General features: G+C 44.8%; 1 protein-coding gene across 1 annotated transcript in view; it reads right to left on the bottom strand.

Moving 5' to 3' along the window:
• The window catches only part of LOC138582386 (keratin, type II cytoskeletal 5-like), a 72,006-nt gene extending 62,686 nt beyond the window's left edge, over window positions 1–9,320 (bottom strand). The window contains exon 1 of the mRNA XM_069653651.1: window positions 8,556–9,320. Coding sequence (XP_069509752.1) covers window positions 8,556–9,233 — 678 coding nt within the window. The 5' untranslated portion in view covers window positions 9,234–9,320. The remainder of the gene's footprint in view (window positions 1–8,555) is intronic.
• Between the last annotated feature and the right edge of the window lie 6,033 nt (window positions 9,321–15,353).

Raw genomic sequence — 15,353 nt, 5'->3', positions numbered from 1 at the left:
TCAGAGCTCAATACAACCGCCACTGGAAAAACAGACATTGTGCTAATACAAAATAAAACAAAATAGACAGATAACTAAACGAAAGAAGCAATTCCTAATATAGCTCAAGAAATGTGTGTTTACAATTAATCTCATGAATACTAATGGCAGATATGGGAAAATAATATATGGGAAAAGTGGGGATAGAAATGGCATACTTTACACATCATCCATTCTAGATGCTCAAAATAAACAGATGTTTTACTGAAGCACAAGTATATAGAGAGATTTCTCCAGAGGGTGCACGGTATTTGGAATTAATTAAAAGATCATCTAATTGATAACTGCTACATCTCCTTTCTAAGGGAAAAATTGTGAAGAGGACCCACACACAATCAGTGTCGTTTCTAAGTTAGTTTCTGAGCTTCCAGAAGCAGCACAGCTCACGAAGTCTTAGCTAAACCTATGCTGACCTGGAGTGGGTTGTGGGGAAGTGTATTCCTCAGTTCCTACGTGGCTCAGGCATCAATATCTGACAGAGCAGACCAACAATCACTGACTGGAGGAGGCTGTATGCTGGGGCCCTGGACCAGCGGAGCAGACAGCAGTGTTTGCAACTGTGTTTGTTATTTTTTATATGTTTTCAATTTTTATTATTATTGTAAGTGTTAACAAAGTGTGAGTTCTGAAGCACTTCCAACCAATCAGTGGCCAGTGTGCAAAATTCAAAATTGCCTTTGTGCTGACAAATGAAACAGATTATTGGTTTTAATGAGGGTGAGGCCCTTTGTGCATCCCTCTGTTGCTTCCCAGCTAGGTTCATACTTTACAATCCTATACATAGATACCATTTCTGACATTTTACCAGCCAACAAGCCATTTACCACTTTGCAGCCTTTCGCCACTCTGAGCCTTTTACCACTGTGGGCCTTCGCTATCAGGAGTCCCCCCAGTCCCCACTGTGAGTTTTTACTATTGGAAGACTCCAGCACTGGGAGGATTTCTCTGATGTGAAGTATTCACAAATTTGAGGTCTTGCCATCATTAGGCTTTAGACCTGTGAGATTGGGCCCATATAAGGAACTACACCTGTGACTCTTCACCACCTTGAGAATCAGCTATTGTGTGTTTTCTGCTGTTCATCTGGCTGGCACTGTGACGCTCTGCCACTTGGAGATCCTGCCACTCTAATACTCAAATGCTTTGAGGTAATGCCCCTGTGACATTTTACCAATGTGAAGCTTTTCCACTGCAAAGTTGTACTGCTCCCCTGAGATTACACCGGCACCGCCACCAGGCAAAATTATGCTTGGTGGATCCTCTGCCAATACGACATTGTGTCCATGAGACTCTGAGACCCTGCAACAAAGCTGCCCTGCCATATTTCACCCTAGTCACACTGGGGCCCCGCCATACTGCGCCCTGCGGTAACTGTCCCTGTGATGTTCTCCCCACACTATCCTCCCTCTGTGACACCCATCCCATGTGGCACCCAACTGCTGCGATATCCAGTGCCTGCAGTATCCACCCCCTGTGACTGCTTAACCCTGTAATAGTGCGACCCTCTGGTACCCTTCCCCGTGGAATCATTTTCCCTGCAGTATACTGCCCAGCGGCACCAAACCTAATGTCCATAAAGGCTCTATGACTGAACAACACACAATTAAATCTGTTGAGCTCCAGACAACCAAACATGGAACATTAACCCAGTCAAAGCACGTCCAATTCAAAGAGGGAACTGACAACCAACCAGCAAACCCTGGACCTAACAACAAAAAACCTCAACAAAATGTCACACACCAGGGAAGACACACAAGAAGACATCATGAAAGAACAAACTAGACAGACGGAGACAAATCATCTCAACCCACCATAACATGGAACCAACAAATACCATGAAACACTTCATTATACCACTTCCACGAAGAAAGGTCTTGAGCAGGAACTTGACCGAAATCGCTTTTTTTGTTATGCTACCTATTAACATACAACACACCTCAACAACCAGCCCACCATAAATGCTACAATGACACATGACACAAGCAGATTCGATGGAAACACAAGGGACAGACCTGAGTTGGACAGAAGAAAAACAACTGAATGAAGTGACTACAACACTTCGTTCATCATTGAAAACTGCCGATATAACAAGCTTGATGGACACAAACCTGCAGACAACCCGGAAGAACACATCGACCCAAAATGCAACCTTCTTGAATTTCTCAATGAAGAAATGGAAGCAACAAAATTCTCACATAGAACTCACAAATCAAAACCTAACGCAATATCACAAGGAAAGATGAACCCATGCCACACCAAATTTCCAACACTGTCCCCAAATGACAAACTAACCTACAACAGAAATATTTGCTGCAACCTAGTCAACACCAGATCAATGTCAAAACACAGCACAGAGATACAGGATCTTTCAATTCATGGTGGAACGGACATCCTATTCCCAATCGAAACTTGGCTAACTGAAGAGTCAATATAGTTGCACACTCATTCCTCCCCAACAACTTCAAACTAAAACAAGCAAAGAGAGAAGGAAAAAGTGGAGGAGATATCACTGTTGCACACAAAGACCACTGAAAGAGCACAACAGCACCATCACTAAATAACCCAAACTGCAAATCGCTTTACCCCCACCTAGCCATAGACCTGCAAACCAATGTTTCAACAGACCGCTCACTTACAACCCATTTTACACAGGCACATTTGTAGACACCATAACCAACGTCGCCAAAAAATATGACCAGCTGATCATATTAGGAGATTTCAATATATGGTTTGACGAAGAAAATATCAACTATGCTAAATCACTAGCATCCCAACTATCAACGATGAAACTATGGCAAATGGTGAAGGGAGCAATCCATTCAGCAGGACACACCCTAGATGCGGTTTTCTGCAAAAGAGGTCACAATGCACCCCCGATAAACATTCTCTAGAGTGACTATGGCGAGATGGTTCACACCCCACCTCAGAGCCCTGAAGAAAACAAACAGGAAACTGGAAAAAGCGTGGAGGAAAAACTACGACCAAAAGAAAAAATTGAATACCATAGAAAGATACAACTTTATAGAAATGAAACCCTCAAAGCGGAATAAACATACAACAAAGTCACCACAAAGCAGGCAACACCCAGAAAGAGATGTTCAGCATCACTGAGCTAAGTATCCCAACAGCCTGCAAGCCACTGACAACCTTGCAAACCACTTCAAAAATTAAACCTTAAACATTAAGAGGATGCCTAGCAACGCAAAAACCACCACCACCAAACACACAACTCTGGAAATAACTACAAGACTAAACTACTTCTTAGTGATCTCGAAAGAAAAGTGTACTAACATAGGGAATCAAATAAACAAAGCAGGATCCCCAGTAGACCCTTGCCCACAGACCACCCTCACCCAAGACACACCTGCAGAATACTTCCGGAACCTCATGCACAAATCTCTAGCAACATGAGTTTTACTGCAAAGCTTCAAAACAGCATACATTAAACAACTCCTCAACACTCTTCGGAAAACACAGAAGACCTAACCAACTACTGACCCTAAATCAATCATCCCTTACCCGGCAAAACTCATACAAACCTACGTATATGAGCAAATCCTGGAACATGTAGAAAGCAATCAGTTACTAGACCAGGTACAAGTCGGTTTCAGACCCATGAGATTAACAGAAACAGCATTATTATCCATCTGGGGTGGTCTAAAAAACGAACGCTGACTCCAATATCACCCTGGCACTAATACTACTAGACCTTTCAGCAGCATTCAACACATTCCACATCGAAACTCTCATCAAAAGACTGCAAGAAGTAGGGATTAAAAACACAGCTTTTCTATGGGTAAATTCTGTTCTAAGAGAAAGAATGGAAACAACCTGGCTAACCTCAAAGTCAGCACCACGTACACCAAACTCTGGGGTCCCACAAGACTCATCCCTCTCGTTGCTCCTCTTCAACATCTACATGACCCCACTATCAACCTCATCAAAAGACATGGACTAACGTGCCACAAATATGCACACAGCACACAGATCATCTATAAAAATCAACACTACTGGAGAGCCAGACGAAACCCTCACAACTACCTCATCCAAATAAACAAATGGATGAGAACCAACAGCCTTAAACTTAACCTGAACCAAACATAAATCATCAATCAATCAGACCAACATCACATTCTATAGCTTAGTAAAAATCGGAATTGACTGCAACCTATAAAATTAGTTAAAAACCTCTGAATATTAATGGACAATGACCTAACACAGGAACCAGAAGTCAAAGCAGTCGTAAAAAAAGCCTCTTCCACTTACGCACAAACGGATTTTACCTTTCCTCACCTTCCCACCCAGAGCACTCACCATCATCTCCCTAGTCATGTCAAGAACCGAGTATGCCAACAGCAATCACCTTGGAATGCTGAATGACCTCACCAAAAAATTACAGCGAATGCAGAACGCAGCAGCAAGACTACTCCTCAGATTCAACAAGAGAGAAAACATCACACAATCAGTACAGCTCTGAGAACCCTACAGTGGCTACTAGTCACGAAAAGGATTTGCATCAAAATCCTTTGCATGGAGCACAGAGCAATGCATGGTTGAGGAGCGGAATTCATACAGGAAAAAATCTCAATCTACAGACTAAAACGAATACTTAGATCTAGCAATGACATACGCCTCCAACCAAAGCAATACACAAAACTGAAATATGGTGGAACAATGCTCTTTTGCATCTTGGAATTCACTCCTCAAGGAACTAAGAACTCCTAAAATTCAGGAAACTACTAAAAGCATGCTTCAATACTGAAGAGAAACACCCAGCCTCGACACAAGGAAAGGCACCACAAACCATTGCAAAACTAAATCGAACCAAAACCAACTGGGCTGGCCGCACGGAAGGAAGAAATAATATTGCCAATCATGAAATAAGGAATTCAGCCTAACCTAAACAGTCCAACCTACAAAAACCCACAGACCACCCTCACCACTATCCCTACTAAAACCTTTAACTGTTCTACAACCCCACCACTTAAACACCAAATACAACACACGCATAACTCTAGCACAGCGCAAACCTGAAATCACGCTTCAAAAGGCACACCCCCTCCAGAATCACACTAAACCAACATACTGAATCTCTAGCACTATGTGATAGTCCCACAAATCAATCCTGTATAGACCCACACCCCAAAGGGCACCAAACCTATACCATCTAGAAGCAAACCCAACACTCAACTCTTGTTTTTTTCTGAACTGAAGCTATCAACAGCTCAGTAAAAGCTCTCATGCGCTATCCCTCTCCATCCCACTAACAAACGCTTCCCAACCCTCCTTCCTTTTCTGATCCCCCTGGGCTCCTGGAGAAAATGAAAATGGCAGCAGCACACAGTATGAATCTCAATGACATAGCATGACACCCCTGAATGTGCCTCCCTACCTCGGGAACCAAATGCCATTGAGGCGCATTGATCACAATCATACACACCAAACTCTGGATCACGCTACCAAAGGAACATTGTGGGGCCATCCTGACATGTGGAAAATACTCAAGATCTGGCTTTTCACCAGACCTTAAAGCGATCCTATTTAGAAAAAGGATCGATCCAACCTGATCACCTATCTAAAACCAAACCAAAATGGGAAAATTAAACCTAAACAGGATTACTGGGGTTAGCCAGTCTACGGCGTTCAAAGCTAGGGGGGTGGCGTTGCCTGATGGCACTGATCCTATAAGATTACCCCTGAATGTCCACTTCGGGTGGAATTGAAAGGGCGGGATGGGGTAAGCAGATCTTTCATGAATTCATAAGACCTGCCTCATTGACGTGTTCATGACACTTTGGATTTCATGGAGACGGGCAGGCTTGAGGACTTGGGTGTCAGTTCCCGAATATTTGGATTTGGATTTTAATGCTTCCCAAGTAAATAACATATCTGCCGAAGTTACATGTTAGTCTGCCTGGACCATGTATGGAAACTATCACTAACCACCTGCAAATCAAACAACCTCTCCCCCTTCCCAACACAATATCTTAACACAACTCAGCACCAAAATAACACAGGCCAGCAGAAGGAACAACACGATCCCAGGGCCAATACATGTCTCTGCACTTATTTGACCTAAAGATGAATCAAACACAGAAACACTAACATCACTATCCCTACTCCTTCAATCTAGTCTATTCCAGATATCACCAAAAAACACACAAACAATTTGCATTGTTAACCTGTTGCACACATTAACCAGTGCCCCAGGACAGTGCACAAAATAGTGCAAGCGTAAACACCACACAGAACCGATCTTTGCAGGTGCGGACACATCAACAAAGCAGCAAAATATTTTTGTCTTGCTTCCTCTCCTTCTAATATACCCATCGTATACCTCACCATTTTCTCTTGCAAACTACAAGTGCCAAGACCATGAGAAGAGCTTAAAGAGGTGTATGCGGTATTTGACAGCTAGTTAATACAACGAGCAGATGTCCCTTACTTTTGGAATGATTTAAAATGCACATATCTTTATTTCCTCTCCATATCACAACACACAGCAATTGAAAGTATATTTTGAAAAAGATGGACGGGCCTATTTCAGCATATTTCTCCATATGTTATATTGCATCGAAATGGCTCTTCACGCAGTGAAAAGAAAGCATGGAATGCGCACAATGGAAGGAAAGCATGGATAGAAACTGTACACAAGTACCAACACAGTAAAAAACACACTAAAGATATAGAGAAATCCATACAGACGCACACAAACAAAAGGAGCGGCAGAGAGTCTGATGGAAAGAATGAGGGCGAGAGACCGAGACAGAGAGTGGGCAGGGCTTTAAGTGGGTTGATGCTAACCGGGGCAGAGCCCTGACAGTCTACTAAAAGGCCGGGACTCCCCCCAACCCCTCACTATCCCCAGATATGCCGCCCCCCCAGCAGGCAGCCCATTTAGCCAAAGATCTGTGTATGGTTAAAGGGATGTCTGCATGTGTCGCACTTCTGATTAGGAAAAAAGGGGGATGCCTGTGTTTCTATGTCTATACAACAACACCAACTGTGATGATTCAGTGAACTGAAGGACACCTGCATATGTAGTTAGCTACCACTGCTGGATCCTGACATAGGGATTGCCAGTCCATTTGCCCATTCTGATCCACCATTTTACATGGTGTAATGCCTAAAATGGCAAGGGATTTGTCTCATAATCTGCTTGATTTTGGAGTGGTTGGACTGGCAAACCAGGCAGATATGACATTACAGTGAAGTAGCATTGATATTGATATTTTATTGCTATCGCGCTCGTACACAAGTGTTTCAGAGCGCGACAAGGCAAAAGAGGGGAACAGGAGAGAACAAAACAGCGATCTTACTAGGCCCAGTAACAATGAGAACGCGCAAGTGCATTGGAGAGGGGGAGGGGGAAAGTGCATGGAAGGGGGGAGAAGTGGAGAGTGTGGAGCAAAGGAGAAACAGATAAATAATAATAAATAAATTAATAATAAAGGCAACAAACAGTGGTAGTGCAGCCAGCAAGTGGCAAGTGTTGGTTTTAAGGCAGCAGACACGGTAGGTCTGATAAGTGCAGGAAGAAAAAAGGGGGCACTGTATGGGTACAGATACAGACCCCAGTGCAAGGGGTGTCCCGGAGGCAGTGCGGGAGGGTGGCAGGGTGAGAAGGTACCTGGGCCCAAAGGATAGAGGGTTTCAAGGTGCATAATGCCAAGAGAGAACAGATCAGCAGGGGAGAGGGAGGACAAAGGCAGAAACAAAGAGGAAGGTATTGAGGTGTTTCCAGAACCGGAGATGGTTCTCCTCAGGTTTTAGAGTGGCAGGGATGCTGTTCCAGAGGGAGGCCACAGCCGAAGGCAGAGATCTACCCCCAGCTTGTTTCTTTGAAAAACAACTGACCTTGACGGAGTTAGAGGTAGAGGATCGAAGAGCTCGAGAGGGGAGGTATTTGCAGAGGGATAGCTGAAGGTATTTTGGAACCAGGCCCCAGAAATCCTTGTGGACAATGCAGAGGGTTTTGAATGTAATTCATGCATCCACTGGGAGCCAATGGAGAGATTTCAGAGCTGGAGAGATACAATCCCAGGGCTTGGGGCGAAGGACAAGTCTCACTGTCCTATTCTGGATTAGTTGCAGAGGGTGGAGAGTAGAGGCAGGTAGATTTAGAAAGAGGCTGTTACAATAGTCCAACCTAGAGAGAAATAGAGCTTGGGAGACCATGAGCTTCTGGGGAAGGAGAGTAAAGGCAGAGTACCTCTGAGGAGGTGCAGTAGGAAGTTTGACTTTTTAGAGACATTAGAGATGTGTGCGGAGAAGGAAAGTGTGGAGTCAAAGATGACCCCAAGGTTCTTAGCCTCACAGGTGGGGGTAGGAGGAGGGCCAACGGAGGCCAGCCAGAGAGGGAGCAGAAAGGATAGTGAAGGTGTGCCGATGAGGAGGATCTCCGTCTTGCTGGCATTCAGACGAAGATCATTGGCGCCACACCATTCTGTACACACATCTATAATCCAATCTTAAGAGCTACTGTATAATTTTTAATAGATTTGAATGAGTCTTACCTTATCAATGAAGGCAGCAAATTTGTTGTTCAAATCCTTAATCTGTTCCCGTTCTTCAGTTCGCACTTTCTGAATTTCAGGGTCAATCTCAACGTTGAACGGTGTCTGAAGGCTTGGGTCCACAGTCACCTCTTGGATGCCGGTAGATGGGAAAACTGGAAAGCCTGGGCCACCACCAGGCCCACCACCAAATCCACTCCCCGGCCTACCCCCACCTGGTCCAAAGCCACCACCTGGTCCAAAGCCACCACCTGGTCCAAAGCCACCACCTGGGCCAAAGCCTCCACCTGGGCCAAAGCCCCCACCTGCCCCACCAGGCCAATACCCCCGAGCACCACGTGCTCCACCACCAAATCCGGTTACTCTTCCAAATGCCGGGTTATCACCAGTTCCTGCACTAAATCCACTTTGAAAGGGGATGGAAATCCTTTTGTTGCCCCCTAAGCAAAAGAGACTCTGGGTCCCAAAATTTCCTGCTCCTCCTCCACCACCTCCTCCACCACCTCCTCCACCACCACCTGCACCCCAACCTGCACCACCACCAAACCCATGTCTCCCCCCAGCTCCAGATCCTCTATGGAATGCAGAGAAGGAGCTGAAACTAGCTTGGTTTCTGCTCCCTGCCCCAGGGATAATCGACGACTGTGCGCTATAGCGGGAGCGCGCTAATTGATTCATAGCGCTTACTTTGGAAGAGTAATAGAAATAAAGTCAAATTGAGTTGCAGGAGAGCTGAAGACTGGAGCCCTTTACTTAGAGTCGTGAGGCTTCTTTTATACCAACTGTACCTGATTGTATCTGGGAGGACAGCCTCTTACCGAATTAATGAGCTTGCTATGCCCAACAGCAATATAACCACACCTAATCTAACACACCTACAAAATATACAAAGTAATAGTGCTGTAGGGCTTCAATAATGCAAAGCTCTTCAGGCAACCTCACCACTCCTTTTTTTGGCCAGCTCCTAAAAACCATTGACTTGAACTTCTTGTTACTGTTTTTAAATTAACAGCTTTCCAGGTGACAGCATGAGTGTCTTTCCTATAAAATTCACTTGCGAATGTTGGTCAATAACGTAGTGTTCTTATGCAACCTATAAGTCACTTGTTTGCGTCTTGGAGCCTGCAAACTCACATCAGTTACTTTTTGTCTGTCTTCACCCATAACGTAGAAGCCTCTTTGCAACTCAATGTACACTCTTTAGTGTTCTGAACAGTCGACTGCTTCCTTGCAAATGCTTCTAACTTTGCTGCTAATCTTAGCACAACACACTCTTTTTTTAAAACAGGCCCATTCCATTCTCTTTTTCCCTGCTTGCCAGCCTACAGGACAATTAAAGGTCACATTGTTGGCAGGGACGTCATTTCAACAAAATGCCAGGAGTAGGTAGCGGAAGTGACATCACATGACCCTAGAACCCTGAGGACATCACAGCAAGTGATGTCATTTGAACCCTCAGGAAGTGATGTCACACAATCTTTCACCCCTTAAAAAAACAGGAAGTGGCATCACATAGCATTGTTCCAGTACACTAAGAAAAATATGGTTACGACCGCCAACTCTGGAAACACTAATAAATCAGGATATTTATAATTTTGCTTACGTCTGAAGAGGATTCCCAGCCAGATACTCCTTTGTTTGGGATTTGTATCTGCAGAGCACTCACCAACTAAGTTCCTCCCACCAGCCACTGTATGCATGAAAGTGATCTTAGCCATATGCCCCTACATGAAACCCTGTTTAGGAATGAAAGACAGTGTCACCTTTACAAGTGGTTCTTGAAGTCTATACACACACATACGCATATCTGAGCAGCAAGGGTGTGAACCAGCTGAGCTATCTCTCCCAGACCTCAGCTTCTCCTTCTGCAGTCTTGTTTTGTGTGTGCTCACTGAACAGAAAAAACAGCGCTTGGAAACGCATTCCCTTGTTTCTAAAATGATCAACTTTGCAAAGTAGCTCTATTAAAATGAGGTGCCTATTTCTGAAATTGTAAATACCTGGTAATGAAGTGGGAGCTTTCTAGGGTGTGATGGGAATTGCGGTTTCCTAACAAATAATCTAGCACACACCACCACACACCGACAACAAAGTAATAACGAGCACGTTGAATTTCAACATCAGTTGTGAAAACATATAGCACTCCCACCCAGCAGCAATATGCATTGTGCTCGCATTGCATAAACACAGAGACAATCAGAAGTGCATGCTTCAGGGAGCGCACTGTCCGTCTGATTCACTCACCCCCAGACCCCCTCACTCCAACAAATCCGACCCTCCTCTGATGGTCAACCCAAAGGACTCACTGGATCCTGCCGCACAGCAGCCTGTGCCATATAGTCACCTAATGCTAAAATTAGAATGAAACAAATAAGCGCATATATGGCCATCTTCATTACTCATGACATATCTCAACCTATTAACTGACCTGGACCCATGGCTGTAGTCCCCACCAATCTCCATTGGTCTCAGTGCTGCATAAATGGTAACGTCAAACCAAAGATGGCACCATTCAAGTTTATGGAGAAACAGGTTTCAACAGTGGCTGCATCTATACTTTCAGATCCCATGTACTTAGGGAAACAAACATGCCAGACATACAGACTTTAAAAGCACCATACAAATTGCTGCGTAAAAGACTTTTTAGGCATCTATATTTGCGGATCTCCAATGCGAGGTGTGCCGGGCAGAGCTACAAACGCGGGGTTTATAATTCATGCAACATCTATGTAGATACGACTTTCTCTTATGCAAACTACGATTATACTTTGTAATCGTAAGTACGTCATCAAAATCACCGAAAGTAACTGCGCGCTCCAATTCCCACCCAAAATGTTTTAACAAATACCCAGTCTAAAATAAAAATACTCCTTAGGACCTACCTCTTTTGGACATGTGATTAAGTGCGATGCGATCTCTGTAGTGGACTGTAGAAAAGCAGGTTGCTTGGACACATCTGTCAGGTTCCACAGGTAGGGTTTATTCCAGTACAACTTAAGATGATAACATTAAACCACTGGGTCCCATCACCCAGGATAGGCTTCTCCAATGGACTCCTCTTGGAACCTTCATGACAGGCATTCCTGCACTCACCCACAAACATTCTCTCAAGCACACCAACATTCCCTCAGCATTATCATGCTCCTGCATTCACACCCAGCACAACACAACATGGACGCTTTAGAATCATTAGCCGATGTGTGTTGCCACCACACCTGCTAAAACCCACAGCAGTCACCATTAGTACTTACTAATTCTTCTGTTGGCCTTGCCATGCCAACCCTCCCGATGTAGGTGGGAGATTCACGACTTTTCAATGAAAAATATTGCAATTTTTCACATTCGCCCGCCTAAAATACTTCTAGCCCCAATGAATGCATTGGGGAAAATTTCCATCTCCCGATTTCTATGACGAAATCTCTTTACCAGGTGCGTCAGAATGTTGGCATGTCTGAGTCCAGCAACTGTCTCCCCTTCACAATACATCAGTACAGTTTCTACCCAGTGATCAAACTCTTACAGGGAGCAGGGGCCGTGCACGCACTCACGCTACTGCCATCATGGATGACAAATGCAATTAGCCACGAGACCACCCACCGCCGGTGCCGTGTGCTGGGAGGGGAGCGGAGGGTGCAAAGGAGAGGGCCGCATCTCTTCAAGAGCTCTGTAACTTTTAGTGGTTGCAAGAGAGACAGATCCAGTGGTGCCGGCCACAACAGCACAACCCAGGAAAACCACCTATATTGAAAGAAACGGAAGCTCTGAGCTTCCGCTTTTTTAATATGGGCAAAGTTCTCTGGAGTCGCAAAGTCAAAGTCACGGGTCGGCAGGGAGAACGCAGTGGATCCGGCTGCGACCTCTGGCGACCCCCAAATTACGCCCCTGTGTTGGCAAGCCTTGGAGATTGTCTGCAGAGGTGTGGAACCGATAATGAGTGAGTTGAGTGGCTTGACATGATGGGCAAGTTTACTACTCGTGCCCTTAATGTTTAAGGCGCTGCATGCATATGCATATAGGTGCAGTCCCCTCCGTTTTAATTTGATTGTGCACTACAAAGAGCAAATAATGCATGGAAAACCGGGCGGACCTGAATATCTCTCCATGTTAAGGCTTCATAGTGAATGCTGTCCTAAATGCCTCCTGCTATGTAAGAGCGTCTATAAACATCAAAAACAGAATTGTCTTACATTCCAGACTATCACAAAGCAAAACTGATTATTCGACTTTGCTTGCAAGACATGCAGATAGCATCCTAGCCATTAACCGATTCCCAAACAAATAACCTGCCCCACCCTCAAACCCGCTTTTTTTTATGTATTCTGAGACGATCGACCCTGAAACTTCAAGTGACACTTAGAGGGCCTTTCCGACACGCTATTCCTGCCTCTTTCTTGAACTAAGATTCCCATCGTCCAGAGGGACCAGTCCATCGTGTTCATCTTCATAACATGTCACGAGGTGGTGTGCTGGGTGAAAATGGCGGCTCACACTCACTTCCACTGAGATCCTCCTCAAGGGAGGGACGTAGGGCCTCCACTCCATGACTACTGCTGGCACTGGTGTGAAGTCCAATCTCATGGCTGATTCAGACTGGTGCCATCCACTGGCTCAAGTTCGGTCAACTCGCTCCAGTAACACAATTCAGGCCAAATGTTTGTGCTGAGCAATATACGCACACACGCCCAGTCCAAATTATAGCATCCGACAATACCTGCAGTGAATGTGGGCTGAAGGACACTCTAATCAAGGTTTGCTAAGATTTAAATGAAACATTAAAACCACTAGCCTTATGGCAACAGGGATGATGTTGTGAAGGGGCAGAAAAGAAACGTGTTCTTCACTTAAAATCAGTAAAGGAAAACCCCCTAGCTCTGCCCACTCATTTCATGGTTCACCCTGTGCCTGATGGACGACACATATATATTTTTTACAATGACTGGGGGTTTCACACTTCCATAGAGACCCCTTTTTTGCTTGCAATGCATCTACCATAGTAACTGTAATGCAAGTTTTCTTCTTCGTTTTCACAGGTGTTGAAATTTATCGCAATAGGGCCGTCAATTTTCAGCCTTTAATTCTCCTCTTTACCACTATCTAAGCATCAGTCAATATTATTAAAACCCCACTTAAACTTGCATTAGCTCATTCAGTTCTTGGTGTAGAGCATGTGACTCCTTGCTTATTTCATGGGGGAAAAAGGACGAGTACATGTCATGGGGCAAGCTGTGTCTAGCAGAACTGGAGGGCTCTGTATTAATAACCGTGCCAGGGAATTATAGACCCATTACTACTGTCCCTTTTTTATTGACAATCCTGGCCAAGGCAGCTTAGCTGCAAGTCCAATAATTCCTTGAAGACAACCGTCTTCTTGGCCTTCGGCAGTCAGGATTCCCTCCACGACATGCCACTGAAACGGCTCTTTTAGACCTAAAAAATCAAATGGACGATTTCAGAGACGCAGTCAAACCTGCGCTCCTTCTGCTCCTTGATTTTTCCGCCGCATTTGACCTGGTGGATCACAAGACACTATGACACCACCTCTCCACTGCGGCTAACTTCTCCCTGAGGGCATGTGCTTCGATCACCTCATTTCTACAGGAAAGGGCTATGAAAGTCTTCTCTGACTCAGCCTGTGCCACTCCAAGTCACATCAAATGCGGAGTCCCACAGGGCGTATGCATTGCGCCCACCCTCTACAACCTATTCACGAGGACTCTGTTTAACATGCTGGATGCCCTGGGCATCGCATACACCGACTATGCTGATGACACCCAGGTGCTTATCCCTCTCTCAGGAGATAACAAGTCCAACAGGAACACCCTCAATTACATTTACTCAACGATCCAATCCTGGATGGCAGACTATTGGTTATGCCTCAACAATGAGAAAACTGAACTTCTGTTAAATGGATCCCCAGCCACTCTGAGTAAACTATACATACAGTATAGTTCCTTCACCAATGATAACATACCTATCATGGTGTCTCAAAAAGTCAAGACCCTGGATGTCTATCTTGGCTGTAATCTGACCATGAACAGAAAGGTGAGTGCTATTGCCTCCTCCTCAGCATACTACTCCAAATTGCTTAATGGAGCCAGACCCTTCTTATCTCAACAAAACTCCCTTACCATTGCAAGGGCAATACTTGGATCTAGACTGGACTATTGCAATGCCCTACTTGTGGAGTCCTCTGGCAAAAATATTGCCAAACTCCAATTGCCACAAACCAATGCCATGAGAGCCTCCGCCAGTATTTCTAAAAGGGTCCACATCTCAGAGGTGAGGAGACAGCTTCACTGGCTTCCCGTTAAAGAAAGAATTGTCTTTAGAACCCTCACCTTTATGCATAAATGCGTACATGGCCAGGCACCCCATACCTGGTCCAAAGGTATGGGGTGCTAGGCCTACCTCATCCAGGCCCACTAGAAGGGCCTACGCCAACTTGATTTCCATTCCTAAGACCCGTAGAGTTTGTGCAGGCAGTACCAGCTTCCCCGCTATGGCCGCTTCACATTGGAACGCTCTACCTGCGCACATTAAACTGATTGACTCTCACATAGCCTTCCGCAAAGCAATTAAAACTAGGTTATTTGTATGATTGTACACCGTACCCGCTCTTATCACTATAGCTCATGTATGTGACACATTTTCAGCACCAGCTGAAACTTACAACATCACTCAGTGTATACTAATGTTATAACTACCTTTGTATTAATTAATTCAACCACATGTATCTGTAACTAAGAATCTACACTGTTGGGCCGCTGTCAATGTAATCCTGAACCAAGCCTTCTTACA

This window comes from Ambystoma mexicanum, chromosome 3q (assembly GCF_040938575.1).
Source record: "Ambystoma mexicanum isolate Mex_15411 chromosome 3q, UKY_AmexF1_1, whole genome shotgun sequence".
NCBI classification, from domain to species: Eukaryota; Metazoa; Chordata; class Amphibia; order Caudata; family Ambystomatidae; genus Ambystoma; species Ambystoma mexicanum.
The sequence above is the reverse complement of the archived record's forward strand: the minus strand, read 5'-3'. Positions and strand labels throughout refer to the sequence as shown.